Genomic DNA, 15801 nt, shown 5'->3' with positions numbered 1-15801 from the left:
AAACTGAGAAAATGGCAAAAAACAAGACTGTAGATTCAAGAAATTCTATACAAACAAAAATTCTTCACTTTGCATATAAATGCCTCAGAAAGCACCAAGGCAGTAGTCTTTGTCACACTTCTGTCGTTGCCGCCGTTTTGCTTGGTGCAAGAACCTGGCAGATTTGGTGCAGAAGACTGAGGCACAAAAAACATAACGTGAAGCAGGAAGAGAAGGAGAGAAGACAGAACAGCGCCAACTACGAACTGTTTAATGACCGTCTAGGAAACGTACTAGAAAGAAGACAAAACCACGCATGCGTGCACAGCCTAGACGGTCATTAAACAGTTGGTAGTTGGCGCTGTTTTGTCTTCTCTCCTGCTCTTCCTGCTTCCTGTTATGTATTTTATGCCTCAGTCTTCTGCACCAATTATGCACCAACTAGCCCAAAAACAAGTCTTTTTGGAAAACCTGGCAGATGATGAAGGCTTCTGCTTGGCACTCATGACCCTCCCAGAGCTCAACTCACTGTCAACAAGTCCAAAGTAGCGGCACTCTGAAGACAGCTTCATCTCAAGTCCATATTCATGCTCCCTTTTTCAATGGAAATGGTCCCACTGCATGTCCGGCATTTAGTAGTCCTTTCAAGCAGCTTGTTTATCACGGATAAGTTGACGATTCCGTAGGTAGCCGCTGACGGGTCAGAGTCCTCGCGTGCTGTCGCAAGCGATCGTAGCTTGCGCTTGCTCGCCGCAGTTGCTGATAAGTTGCAGGTCTTATTGTCACTCACTTTCTGCTGTTGCACACAATCGGCGTCCGTCAAAAAGGTTGTGTCTCTTCATATGCACTGCCTATTGTCCAAGTCGTCCGAGGCAGCCGGGGAAACAGACAGAGATGACAGCGTTTCAACCGCCAAATCGTGTTCGGTCGCTCCGCCGTCCTGCACCCTCGCTTTGCCGTCAAATTCTTGTGCTTTTTTTCCAAACTTGTGAGCGGTGCGGAACTTGCGATATGGCTTCATCATGATGAAAGGTTCGAAATGTGGCTGAGAGCGTGGGCCTAACGCACTGGCCCGATGACTGTGGCGTGCTTCATTGGGCTGGTTCGCAGCTGTGCCTGTATATCATCACAACGTGCAGACTGTTGAGAAATGCTTGCTTTAATTTTTCACTAACTTGCGCGGGTTCAGGTAGCCGTTGAGAACAAAGTGACATGTGAGCAAGATACATTCGCCGGTTCGTGTGCGCTCCACTGTCGCATGCAGCAGACAGCTCGGGAGGTCCGGCGAATCGGAAAGCGAGATTTAGTCACGTGTGCTCACTACACCAACAGCTCACAAGGGGAGGCTTTTTCTTACGTGGATTCACGGCATGCATACTGAGTGGATGAAAACAAGCACGACGGGATATTAAAGAAAAAGGAGAGCTCTTTCGAATGCAACCAAGACGCGGTAAACCAGAACAAAATAGAAGGCAAGAATACCATAAACGCAGCAAAGAAGCAATGCTAACATGTGAACAAACTAAAACATTTGTGAACAACAAAAAAGGTAATCAAAAGGCGACAAACTGAAACATTTGTGAATAACATAAAAAGGTTATCAAAAGGCTGTTAACTAGAGCAAACGAAATAAAAGGCCACAACACCACAAAAACATTGACATTTAACCACTCGTCAACCAAAGCATAATATTGTCGCAGTGCAACGCGAACAAAAGATGACAGCAGCTTACGGCAGCGAAAAGAGCGTATTCAGGATCAGCTGTACAGCAAGATGCCTGCTTCGTTGTAGTCCCGAAAAACCACCTGACCCACTAGCTGGAATCTACAAAACATTCCTATCATTGTTCTTTTTCATATAAACACATGTCACTTGCCCCTCCTTGTAAGAGCATCGCCCTGATGCTGATTCAGACCCACAGTATTTTTTTTAACGTGCAGTCAGTCACTCACATACGGCTTTATATGCACTACATGAACAAGTTCAGGCTGGTGCTGGCGACGCTTCGGGCATTGGGGACTGTCGGAGACAACCTCGTAGGTAACGTCACTTAGCTGGCGCGATACTCGGTATGGCCCGAAATATCACCTTAGCAGCTTCTCGGACAGTCCACGTTTTCGTACGGGTGTCCAAACCCACACTCTGTCACCGATTTTGTACGTTACAGTTCTATGGCGAGCACTGTAGCGGCCTGCGTCGTAGTCTTGTCGCTGGTGGATCCGTAAGCGGGCGAGCTGCCTGGCTTCTTCCGCGCATTCAGTGAACACGTCAGCGCCTGTGTCGGTAGCGTCCCATTCATGTGGCAACATCGCATCCAGCATAGTCCGTACCTCCCGTCCGTGAACCAAGCTGAATGGAGTCATGCGAGTCGTCTCTTGTTTGGCCGTATTGCATGCAAACGTGATATAGGGTAAAATTTCGTCCCAATTCTTATGTTGGACATCTACGTACATCGACAGCATGTCTTCAATCGTCTTGTTGAGGCGCTCCGTTAGTCCATTCGTTTGCGGGTGGTACGCAGTGGTCTTACGGTGAGTCGCTCCACTAAGCATCAGGACATGGTCTAAAAGAGCTGCCGTGAATGCTGTTCCGCAGTCTGTGATCACGATAGTCGGGGCACCGTAGCGTAGCACAATATTTTCTATGAAAAATCTCGCCACTTCCACTGCGGTGCTCTTTTGGATAGCATTTGTTTCGGCATACCTGGTTAGGTAGTCTGTTGCGACTATAACCCAGCGATTCCCTGCAGTAGAAGTAGGAAGGGGTCCCAAAATATCCATTCCTATCTGTTCAAACGGTGTACGTGGAACCTGAACTGGTTGCAGCTGACCCGCAGGTCTCTTTGGAGGTGACTTGCGTCGCTGGCAATCGATGCAAGTGTGAATGTGGTGCTTGACGGCTGTTGTGAGTCGTGGCCAGTAGTATCCCTGCTGTACTCTTGTCAATGTGCGAGTGTAGCCTAAATGGCCAGACGTCGGCTCATTGTGACATGCTTGGAGCACTTCAGTTCGAAGGGGTGCAGGAATAACGAGCAAATAGGGAGCTCCGATGGATGAAAAGTTTCTTTTGTAGAGGACGCCATTGCGTAAGCAAAACGACGATAATGTCCCTGCAAAGACTCTAGGTGCCCTCGAAGAACGTCCGTCCATGTAATTAATCAAATCAAGCAATTCAGGGTCACTTCGTTGTTGGGCAATCGTGGACGCGTTAAGAACACCAAGGAAGGCCATATCGTCGTCGTCAGAAAAAGAAGATGACTGTACTGGTGATCGAGACAGGCAGTCGACGTCCGCATGGCGCTTCCCAGACTTGTGTATGACCGTCATATCAAACTCTTGTAACTTCAGACTCCACCGTGCTAATCGGCCGGTTGGATCTCTTAAATTAGTCAACCAACAGAGGGAATGATGGTCACTTATAACTTTGAAAGGGCGGCCATACAAATACGGGCGAAATTTCATAACTGCCCAGACCACGGCGAGGCATTCTTTCTCAGTTGTTGAATAATTGGCCTCAGCGCATGTTAGCGTCCTGCTTGCGTAGGCGATCACTCGTTCCGTGTCTTCTTGCCACTGCACAAGCACAGCTCTGAGGCCTACATTGCTTGCGTCAGTGTGAAGCATTGTTGGCGCTTGTTCGTCGAAGTGAGCAAGCACTGAAGGTGTTTGAAGACGTTGGCGGAGGTTATTAAACGCTGCTTGCTGTTCGAGGTTCCACTCAAAGGTGGCGTCGTCTCTAGTGAGGTGAGTTAACGGCGACGCAATCCGTGCGAAGTCGGCGATGAACCGGCGATAGTAGGCGCATAGGCCCAGAAAGCGCCTGACAGCTTTCTTATCGGACAGTACTGGGAACTGTGCCACGGCCGCAAGCTTTTCGGGATCAGGCCAAACGCCGGTACAGCTGACGACATGGCCAAGAAACAGCAGTTCTTCAAAACAAAAGTGGCATTTCTCTGGTTTCAATGTGAGGCCTGCGGAGCGTATGGCTCGTAAAACAACTTCTAGCCTTTTGAGATGCTCGTCAAAAGTTGGGGGAAACACTATGACGTCGTCTAGATAAACTAAACAGGTCTTCCATTTTAACCCTGAAAGTACAGTGTCCATGAGCCTTTGAAAAGTAGCGGGCACTGAGCACAGACCGAAAGGTAGAACTTTAAATTCATATAAACCATCCGGCGTCACAAAAGCGGTTTTTCCCCGATCTCTTGGGTCTACCTCGATCTGCCAATATCCACTTCTGAGGTCCATTGAAGAAAAGTAGCGAGCGTTTCGAAGCTTATCGAGGGAGTCATCAATACGTGGAAGCGGATACACATCTTTCTTAGTCACTTGATTCAGCTTCCTGTAAACCACGCAAAAACGCAGGGCACTGTCCTTTTTTTTAACTAATACTACAGGCGATGTCCACGGGCTCTGTGATGGCTGAATCACATCATCTTCAAGCATTTTAGCGACTTGTTGCTGTATCACTTCCCGTTCCTTTGGAGCCACACGATAAGGATTCTGGTGTATAAGCCTTGCTGCGTCGTGGGTAATTATTCGATGCTTTGTTAGCGGCGTTCGACCGACCCGTGATGTCGATGAAAAGCAGTCCTGGAATTCAGCTAGCAGCTCAAGAAGTCTCGTTCGTTCGTCCCTTGACTTAGTAGTACCAACGTCAAGATTAGGTACTGATTCTTCTTGAGGTGCTTCGTCTAGGGCCGATAAACTGCCTTGGATTTTTGCAGTAGTGTCAAAGTAAGCGACGGCTGTACCCTTCGGGAGATGTCGGCGCTCAGTACTGAAGTTAGTGAGCAGCAAGTTTGTGCGTCCAGCAGTGACAGTGACAAGACCTCGAGCAACTGAAATATTGTGGCTAAATATCAGTGAGCTTATTTGGTCAGCAATACCATCGCCTTCAAACGGCTCATCCCCTGCCACCGAAACAAGCGTACACGATCGTGGCGGGACTACCACATCGTCATCCGTTAGACGCAAAGGCCCTGAACAAGACGCATGTCTCGGCTCTGAACAATTGACTAAAGTAAGGCTGTTGTTGCGAAATGTAATGACACTGTCAGGGATGTTGATGACGGCGCCATGTTCTCTCAAGAAATCCATTTTGATAATCAGGTCTTTACAGCATGAAGCGAGAACGACGAATGTCGCCACGAAAGCAGAGCCACCGATGTCGAGCCTTGCTGTGCACATTCCGACAGGCATCAGTAATTGGCCGCCTGCCGTCCTTAAGCGAGGTCCCGTCCACGCTGTCTTTACTTTCTTGACGCGTACGGCGAGGTCATCACTGATAATAGAGAAGTCAGCCCCGGTGTCAACTAAAGCTTTGACTTGCTGTCCATCCACAAGAACGGTAAGGCCTGGGGTCACAGTTTCGTCAGTATTACGTCTTGTCGGCTTTACAGCGTCCTGAGGTGGAAGTAATGGGGGCTTTTTTTCTTCGTCTTGACAGCCTGCAACCTTACCCCCTGAGGTCGCCGCCTTCAGTTTCCCCGGTGTGGGCTGGGTGACCTCGCTCCTCTGGTGTCGGCAAAAGTGTGGCGGTGCAACGAAGGTGACTGGGCAGGAGAAGGAGAGCGTGGTCGATGTCGGAAGACCCGCTCGTAATCAGTTATAGTCTCGTCATCACTGTTACGGCGGCCGTCAAATGGGGGTCAATGTACCGGAGGTCCTTGAGAACCGACATCGCCACGGCGGGATACGTACTCGTTGGCATGTCGAATGTCAAACCGTGGCCTGAGAGGGCGAGACGGATCGGCGCTGTGCCAGCAATAGCGGGCTATGTGGCCTACACCTCCGCAGTTAAAACAGAGTGGATGTCTGTCGGCAGTGCGCCAGGTGTCTGTTCGGCGAAGCTGTGGTTGCCGTGATGACTCCTCACGCGACGAAGGCCATGGCAGGCCAGAAGACGACTGGTCGTATGGGGGGCTGGATGGGTGGGCGCCACAATGTCTCCCCCTGTGGTGGTTACCAAGGAACAGTTGCAGGTGGCGGGTAGTATGAAGGCGGAGCGGGTGGGGAGCTTCGAAGGGCGGCGGCGTACCTCATGGGACGTTGTTCGGGGGCAGGATCAGCTGTCGAGAATGCTTGGCGGATTTTGTCACGGACGACTTGAGCGACAGATGCCATGGGTGTATCCACTACCGGAGTCCGCAGCCTTTGCAGTTCTTCACGAACAATCTCTCTAATCATGTCACGTAAGGAGCTATGACTGTCAAACGTCACAGCGGCGGCCTGAATTTGGGGGCTGCTGCACAAGCGGTCATATTGTCGGCAGCGTTGGTGAAGGGCCCGCTCGATAGCCGATGCTTCTTTGATGAAGTTCTCTACAGTGCTTGGCGGGTTGCGCAGAAGGCCGGCGAACAGCTGCTCTTTCACGCCACGCATGAGGTAGCGCAACTTCCTATCTTCAGTCATCTGCGGGTCAGCCCTCCGAAATAAACATGTCATGTCTTCGGCGAACATGGCGACCGTTTCATTGGGTTTTTGGACCCTTAGCTCTAGTAGTTGGTGGGCGCGGTCACGTCTGTCGACATTGGCAAAAGTTTCAATTATCTTCTGGTGAAAGTCGGTCCATGTGGACAGGTTGCCTTCTCTGTTCTCATACCAAGTACGAGCGCTGTCATCGAGATAGAAGTAGGCCCGGCCGAGCTTTTCCTGAGCAGACCACTGGCTGATCTTCCCAACAAGGTCATAGTGGTCTAACCAGTCTTGTACATCTTCGTGTGCGCCACCACCAAAGAAAGCGTTTAGGCTCCAGCGATTGAAAAAACGTTACCTGGGATGGAGCGGGAGGACTGGTGCCGAGAAGTACAGGCTGGGGGCTGGTGTTAGCCATTTCTAGATGTCTGGTAGAGGTTTTCTGCGAGGGGTTGCAGTCTGGAGGAATACCTCGTAGCCGACGACTGAATCGGTGGACAGGGGTTGCAGTAGGCACGTCCGAGCTGGATGAACGGCTCCCACTAGGAGTGTGAAGCATCGGGCAGCGTCGCGGCCCAGCACTTCCACCAGTGTCGCAGTGCAACGCGAACAAAAGATGACAGCAGCTTACGGCAGCGAAAAGAGCGTATTCGGGATCAGCTGTACAGCAAGATGCCTGCTTCGTTGTCGTCCCGAAAAACCACCTGACCCACTAGCTGGAATCTACAAAACATTCCTATCATCGTTCTTTTTCATATAAACACGTGTCAATATAGAACAAAAAGTTAACAAAAACAAAATAAGAGGCTGGTAACCAGAACCAAACATAAGGCCACGATTCATAATCCAATTCACACTGCTTTGCCCCATCATCAGCTTTTACTTCATACTTCCCACGTAGTTCACAGCCAGACAATTTGTAATCAAACTTTGTATTTGATCAATAGCAAAATTATAAAAGTAATCCTGCCTTCATATAAATAATTATGGATGACTGCTGATGCACAAATGAACTAGTTTGGTAGAATACTAACCACACCTGACCAGTTATCCCTTGCTTAGGACAAGCAGTGTTCCGAATTGAAAGGCAACATCTCCACTCTAGTGAAAGCACAGACAACTTTCTTGTCTGCCTTATTTTTCATCACCGTGAGATCTTTTATGCTAACAGTGGAATTTATGTCATCTTTGTAATCAATTTGGCTGCATTAGCAATGTGGTACGCACCTCTCGTCCGTGGGCTCAATGCAGACTTCGCTGAACAGGCTGTAGTTGACATTGTGCCGGTGCAGGGAGTCCAAGGTGTCTCGAACAGGCGGCAAGTTCACCAGGTTTGGGTCCGTCATGAGGCAGACATTCTTCGCCCCAAGATTGTTCATATCCTGAGTGATGCCAGGAAAAGAAATTTAGGGGACCCGCGTAATGCACTAATCGAGTTTAAAGGGTTCCTAAGACAGTTTTTTAAAATCAAGTAAGTTGTGAAGCCAGAACCACAAGAAATCATTCCTACCAAAATTTTAAACAGGGCATCTTGTACTGAAAGTGCTAGTATAAGCAAGGCAACGTTACGCTCCTCCTAAGCTGTGCTTTACTGCCTCCATTTTTTTGCCCTGCAGTAAATACTCAGCTCAACCTTACGTAATTGTCTGCTGGCGTGTAAAAGATAGCAACGTGTACTGCATTTTGTCTAGTCGATCTTCGTGCAACCATATGCCGCCAAAAATACTGCTGCTCGCCTCTTCCCCACAAATAAAAATGCGAAGAAACTAGGCCTGTGAAAATAGTGTACTTCAGGCTTTAAGTGAATTCGAAGCGAATTGTATTTTGGTCAAGTAATTTCAAATCAAGTTTGAATAATATATCATCATCATTATTATTCTGACTATGCCCACTGCAGGACAAAGGCCTCTCCTATGTTCCCCCAGTAAACTCGGTCCTGTGCTTGCTGCTGCTATTTTATACCCGTACACTTCTTAATCTCATCTACCCACCCAACTTTATGTCTCCCCCTAACTCGCTTGCCTTCTCAGAGAATCCAGTTAGTTACCCTTAATGACCAGCGGTTATCCTACCTACGCGCTACATGCCCGGCCCATGTCCATTTCCTCTTCTTGATTTCAACTATGATATCCTTAACCCTAGTTTGTTTCCTGATCCACATTGTTAAAAAGAATCACAGCTTATTCACGAGGTGAATGATGATGAGTGAACGAAGCACAAATGAATGGACGGACAGACAAATAGATGGACGAACGAAGGACGCATGGAAGCACGGACCGATGCACAGACACTTCACCCCACTCATCATCATTCACTCCATGGATATGCTCTGACACCATTTTTATTCACATGCAATGCAATGCAACTGCCTACTAGGACTACCATGATGACACGGGACATATGACCAACGGTGTAAGGAACTTCGCCCCTAAAAAAAAAAAAAAATGGGAATATTTGTAACGACCCAGCTAAGCTGCACAATACTTTTTAAACTTGAAACAATGACTGCGTGAATGCCATTCTTTTTGGTTCGAAAAAAGTGGTAACTATTTTGAATAATCACTGCATTTTACTTTCCCTAGAATGCAAGTGATAACCTGTAAAATATGTTTCAACGTTTCGTATACTTAGAGCATGTAATATGGCATATATTAAGTTTCTAAACTTGAAAGATGATGAATTGATGTGGGGTAATGTGCTCACTTAACCTTGAAGAGAGGCTTTGTGGCAGTGAGAGTTTTCCTAGATAACTGTTTTCATGGCTTGCACCCCTTCACCACAGTGAAATCACTTTACAGGAAATTAAATGCGACTTAATACTACATACTTCAATAGGTGCTTTCATAACTCTGCAACCCTCCACTGTGGTGAAACCAACTTTACAGGAGTCATATGTGGACCAACATTCATTTGTTCGTTAATTTCAAATACTTCGAGATTTTCCACAATTCCAATTCAAATCAAACTGAATTTGAATACAGTAATATTTGTTCAAATATTTGAAGCATTCGAATACTCGCACAAGCCTAAAAGAAACCACTTAGAGTGGTCACACGACTGATGTCGCAAAGAAAACCACATTCCAAGCGCAGGAGCAGCCGAAAAATTGGTATGGGTGGTGCCAGTATTATATACAGCAATGTGCAGAACTATAGAAATATAGAAATACAGGAAATATTTATATAGAAAATATATATAGACTACAGAACAATAGAAAATCATATTGCAGCATTTTATCTAGTTAAAGAACCACAAAACTTGCACTACTTGCTCAATGGGCTTGTACACAATTGAAGCGGGTTCAGGACCTGAGTAATAATTAATAAGTCTGTTTTGTGCAGGATAGTGGCAAAGCGAGTTTCCATTAATGTACAGCTGGCACAGGCAAAAATTAGCATGCATGCCAGACATCAAAGTGGTAAAACTCATAACTTGGGCATCTTCTTTTCTAGCATGCCAAAACGAGAGGGGCCGGCAGAATGGGTAAAGATAAGGCAGTCAGAAAAAGTAGTACATAAAGGTATAACATATTGCATACAGATTACCAAAACCTTTCATTTAAAAAGAAACACACATACTCAATAAAAATGCACAAACAGTTATCAGCATATCAGGACACACGATAGCCAGAGCCCACATTCAAAAGTAACTACATTAAATTACCGAAATATGCAGACACTTCAGCTTTTCATTGGTTTATTATGTGATACTGCATAGTGGTAGAATGCCCCTTTTCAGAAACGCATCACTAGCCTGCAAAGTGCACTTTACTAGCGGTTTGTGTTCGTGGACAAAGCTTATTTGAGCGCAGTTTCTTAGCATGAAACTTCATGGATCTGATTATTTGCGTGATCGCATGCAGGCATCCACAAGAGGCCTAGCTAGCATCGAAGCCGGACACGACCCCTCACATGGCCAGTTTTGAAAAATATTCAAAGTGAAGCCTCTGACCATTCCAACTTCTCTGGTCACCCCGGGTCCGTAGCGAATGTTGGAGCAGGCCATCTCGAATGCATAGTCGCTCTTTGGAAGGTCCACATGGTGGTCATGGTGGCTATCTCTAATGCCTGCACATAACGAAACGACTTAGGTTAGGGCAGGGCACATCCACAGCACACTCTAGCAGGGCCTTGGATTGGCTGGACATTGCAGTGAGTGAGAACGTAAGCTGGCACTCCAGTTTAGTTTCATGGTTTTTTCTGAATTTATTGGAATGGCAAGTGATGACATTAAGCAAGTGGTCACTAGGGCATGTTATTGTACCTTCTGAACGAATGTTCAGACTTGCATACCTTCTCAGTTTCTTGCAGTAGCAGTATACAATAATTTCACCAGGAAACTGCTCAAGGTAAGAATTCGGTCTGTGTGGGCACCTGAGTGCTTCAAATTATCGGGTCGATACTATAGTAGCATGTAAGTTTTCTTTTGCAGAAGTATTCCGATATCTTAAGTGTTCAAAATGAACAAAAAGATGCATTTTACTATATATAGGCTGCCTGAAAAGGTCGTTTTGCAGCAGCACGAGACCCCTGTGCCATTAAACCACCTTAACTAATAATACTCGTGTTTTATGCACCCCAACCATCACATAATTATCAGGCATGCTGTAGTTGAGGGCTACATAAATTTAGACATTTCGACTATGCAGTGTTCTTTCCAGTGCATTGACATCGCATAGTACGCAGGCGTCTGGCCTCCATCAAACCGACGTAGCCGGCATCGAGCCTGCGACCTCTGGGTGAGCAGCGGACTGGCTATGCTGGAGAAATCGCCGCTTCCATAAATCCCCACTTCAAATTTAAAGGGGTCATGATAGCCAATTTTCTATCATAATCGGTGCTATGCAGATGAATTCTTGTGCACTCACAAACAAGCTGGCAAAGTTTTAGTGCATTTGGTAGATCAATTAAATTACAATTGAATAGCTTTATACACATGCAAGCGGCCTGACAGTCAGGGAACACTGATGCGCTCATGAGCCGCATCATAAGAAGCTGCATGCTATGCAGGTGTTTGCAATCTGGCCATCAATTTTTGCGCACTCACTTGTGCACGCAGTAGAGCTGCCACCTTTCTTTAGCTTCGCAGTGATATAGAAATATTTGTGGCGTCTGAAACTTTGGTAAAGGGCGACGGCTAGGCTCCATGCAGCTCATGACATCCCACATGCCATGGAAAAATGACGGTTAGTGGTGGTGGGCGGGGTTTCTAGCTGGCGACATGTAGCGCTTACTTTGCCCGTGAGTATTACCTTGCAGTTCATTTTTCACATGTGCAGATAATGAATTCTCGACTTCTATTTTTAGCTGAAAACCGCTCACTCTTGGTTGATTATGTTATGTCCCCAATAATTAGTCTGCACATTACCAGTGGCCTAATTAACTTTAGAAGGATGTTGTACTTGTATCGGCCAAGTAAAGTAAATATTTGAAACAATGTATTTTACCACCCATAACTTGCACCCCATTACCAAATTTGCATTCGCTTCAAAATTATTTGACAAAAATAATCAATTGCTGCCAAAAAATTGGTAATCATTGATAATCATCATTTCGGGCCAAAAAAGTGATAATCGTATAAGTGTGACAAGAATGCATCAAACTCAATTATCATGAGCTATTACGATAAACTGTTAAATACTCATGAAGTTTTAAAAAAAACTTGATAAACTTATTTCATACTTTTGGTTTTCATTAGGGGCTTCTGAGTGAACCACAAATACCTGCTTAGTTCATGATCTTCATAGCCACAATGTTTAAACTTATTCTATCTTTCTAGACTACTCTAAAGCTTTCGATAGAATGGCTTAAAATTCAGACTTATGCAATTATAAGAGTAGCAGAACTGCGTTCCCAAATCCAGGCACACAGGTGGCCCAAGTTTTCAGGATGAATGAATGGATGGATATGGCTGTACCCTTTAGATCGGGCGATGGCTAGCGCCACCAAGCCGTCATACCTAATGAACCAAAAACTATATTTATTTTTTTTTCCTTAAAAAGTGAGTTTGAGGATGCGTACTTTGCAGTGAAGAGTTTAATTTTCACTCGTGCCTTGACTTTAGCCAACAATCAGATAACCTCCTTCTAGTTAAGTCTACCCGCTTAAAGTTTATTTTGCCCTCCCGGTCACTAAACCCCAGTGCTTTGAAAAACTTTGCGCCATAATCCTGAACTATAGGGTGAAGCCCTTTACAGAACATTATCAAGTGTTCGGCAGTTTCTTCTTCCTCTCCACACGCACTGCATACTGTGTCTACCCCTTCGTATTTGGCCCGATATGTCTTGGTTCGCAGTACTCCCGTCCTGGCCTCAAACAGTAGAGAACTACCCCGAGTATTATCACAGATCTTTTCCTTGGCAATTTCCTGCTTAAAAGTTCGATAGATCTCTAGTGCGGACTTCTTAATCATGCCCATTCTCCACATGTCAGTCTCCGTTTCCTTCACTTTCTTCTTAACCGATAGTTCTTTTTGGTTTGGCCACCTGCTGTTTTCTAAGTATTTACCAGTCAACTTCCTGGTTCGCTTCCTCCATTTTGTATCCACATTCTTTATGTACAAGTAGCTGAAAACCTTCCTAGCCCAACGCTCTTCCCCCATTTCTCTCAATCGCTTCTCAAATTTTATCTTGCTGCTAGCTTCCCTGCCCTCAAATGATGTCCATCCCATATCACCTTGTACTCCCTGATTTGGTGTATTCCCCTGAGCTCCTAAAGCAAGCCTGCCTATTCCACGTTGCTTAATTTCTAATCTTGCTTGAACTTCTGATCTCATGCACAGGACCGCATTGCTGAACGTCAGCCCAGGAACCATGACCCCTTTCCGTATTCCTCTAACAACATCATACCTATTGTAATTCCACAGTGCCCTATTTTTCATGACTGCTGCATTCCTGTTACCTTTAGTCGTCACGTATATTTCGTGTTCCCTCAGATACTCGGTCCCATTGCTTATCCATACGCCCAGATATTTGTATTTATCTGTTATCTCTAGCGTGACCTCCTGTATTCTAAGCTCACTACCTTCGTTGTCATTGAAAATCATGGCTGCTGATTTTTCCTTACTGAATATAAAATCTAACCTATCTCCCTCATTACCACAGATGTCCATCAATCTCTGTAAATCTTCCTTGTTGTTGGCCATTAGCACTATATCATCAGCGTACATTAATGCTGGCAGTGCCTGATCAATAAGTTTTCCTTGTTTGACTAAAGAGAGGTTGAAGCCCAGTCCACTTCCCTCTAATTTTGCCTCTAATCCTTGTAGGTACATCATGAATAATAAGGGTGACAGGGGGCACCCCTGCCTAAGCCCCCGTTTTACCTCTGGCAGGCTTGGATACCTGTTTTTCCCACTTTATAACTACCTTGTTACCTTTATAGATACCCTTTAAAAGATTAGTGACTACATGTTCCACGCCTAGTGTGTCCAGTATTCCCCACAATTCCTCTTGAACCACGCTATCGTACGCTCCCTTGATATCCAAAAATGCTAGCCACAGGAACCTGTGTTCCTTTTCTGCTATTTCGATGCACTGCGTCAGTGAGAACAGATTGTCTTCCAACCTCCTGTGTTTCCGAAACCCATTCTGCAGTTCCCCCAGCACCCCCTCATCCTCTATCCATGCCTGCAGTCTTTCTTTTATAATCTGCATCGCCAGCCTGTAGACCACTGATGTCACTGTTATAGGACGGTAGTTGTTTATGTCAGCTTTGTCCCCCTTTCCTTTATAGATCATGCTCATCCTGCTAAGTTTCCATCCATCGGAAACTTCACCATCGATTATTATTTTGCTCACTGCCTCTCTCAAAGCCTGCTTAGACTTCGGACCTAATGTCTTTATCAGCCTAATTGGAATGCCATCTGGGCCTGTTGATGTACTACTAGGAACCCTTTTCTCAGCCCTTTCGCACTCTCGTTGTGAAAATGGAGCCATTGCACCACTTGATTCGTCCTTGTCTATTGTGGTGCATAAAGTACTTCTTTGTTGAAATTTTTCTGTCACCCTTGTTCTTATATATTCAATAGCTTCGTCCCCTTCTAGCCTGGCACCTTGGGCTGTAGTTATAAAACTCTGCTCTAGGCTCGTCTCATTTCTTAGGGAGTTTAGATGGTTCCAAAATTTCGCAGCTGCCTTTCTATCTTTTTTATGTACTTCTGCCAGCCACTGAGCTCCCTTTCTTCTAATCTTTTCATTGATCAGAAGGGATGCAGCCCTTCTACAGCTTAGAAAGGTTTCCCATTTTCTTTCAACATCATCTGTCGGTTCACCCCGCTGCTTAGCATGTCTGTGTTCCCTAGAGGCTTCCTGACGTTTCACTATGGCTCTCTTAACTTCCTCATCCCACCAACTTTTGGGTTTGTGTCTTCTTTTCCGGGGTGACTTGTTACGCATCTTAGCAAGCTCTAGCTCAAAGAGTCTAATTAGATTCATGTATGTCCACACTGTCTTATTATCCTCCGTGATTACTTTCTCAATTTGTTTAGTGGCTATTTCAATTTGCCTTTCTGAATAAAAATTTTCCTGTAGTTGCTCATCTTGTCTCCTTCGCACTTTCACTGCTCTTCCAAAACTTAGCTTGATACGTTTGTGATCACTACCCCGACTTCTGGAGCCACCTTCACCTACGTGCATTCCCCTGAGCTTATCATACATCCTATGTGACATCAGTGCATAATCTATCGTCGACTGCAGCCTTCCTACCTCCCATGTTATTTGCCCTTCACACTTCTCGGTACTGTTGCAAAAAATCAAATCAAGCCTTTCACACATATCCATGATCATTTTGCCTGTCGGGTCGGTATACCCATCTATATCTTCTATGTGCGCATTCATGTCTCCTCGTATAATTATCTCGCACTCTCTTCTTAACTCCTGAATGTCCTTTGATATACACTCTACCATTGTCTGGTTTTCCTCTCTGGCCTTTGCTCCCGTCCACAAGTCCACGAAACCAAGGAGTGTCATTTGACCTGCCACTTTCCCTTTTAGCCATAAATGTTCCTTCGCCATCAGCGCCATCATCGGGCTCTGCAGTGCATTATGCTACTGAAGAACTGGACATTTGTCAGACCACAAGTGGAACATGCGGCTACCATTTGGAACTCTCACCAAAAATATATCTTCAACACATAGAATTCATTGAAACTTGCACGCTAAGATTAACCTATTTTTCATATTCAGATCACGCCAGTTAGACGGAGTTAGCCGATATTAGCGCCACCTGGGACGGGCAACAAAAAACAAATAATGCTGTTAACAGTGGCAGATCCAGAGGAGGAGCGGTAAGGGCAGTTACCCCTCACCCCCCCCCCCCCTTCCGTCACTTAAGTGCTCGTAGTCCACTTCCTATTGCCAATTAAAAGAAATGAGTGAAACCACTGAGAGCATGTACAAATTAACAGT

General features: G+C 45.8%; 1 protein-coding gene across 2 annotated transcripts in view; it reads right to left on the bottom strand.

Moving 5' to 3' along the window:
• T3dh (Type III alcohol dehydrogenase) overlaps window positions 1–15801 on the bottom strand; it is an 84981-nt gene that overhangs the window by 56314 nt on the left and 12866 nt on the right. For both annotated transcript variants that reach the window (XM_037422036.2, XM_075886681.1), the window contains exons 3-4: window positions 10347–10462; window positions 7623–7777 (exon numbers count right to left, since the gene is read on the bottom strand). In XM_037422036.2, the coding sequence (XP_037277933.2) occupies window positions 7623–7777; window positions 10347–10462 (271 nt within the window). The remainder of the gene's footprint in view (window positions 1–7622; window positions 7778–10346; window positions 10463–15801) is intronic.

The sequence above is a fragment of the Rhipicephalus microplus genome, chromosome 2 (assembly GCF_043290135.1).
Source record: "Rhipicephalus microplus isolate Deutch F79 chromosome 2, USDA_Rmic, whole genome shotgun sequence".
Classification (NCBI taxonomy): domain Eukaryota; kingdom Metazoa; phylum Arthropoda; class Arachnida; order Ixodida; family Ixodidae; genus Rhipicephalus; species Rhipicephalus microplus.
The sequence above is the reverse complement of the archived record's forward strand: the minus strand, read 5'-3'. Positions and strand labels throughout refer to the sequence as shown.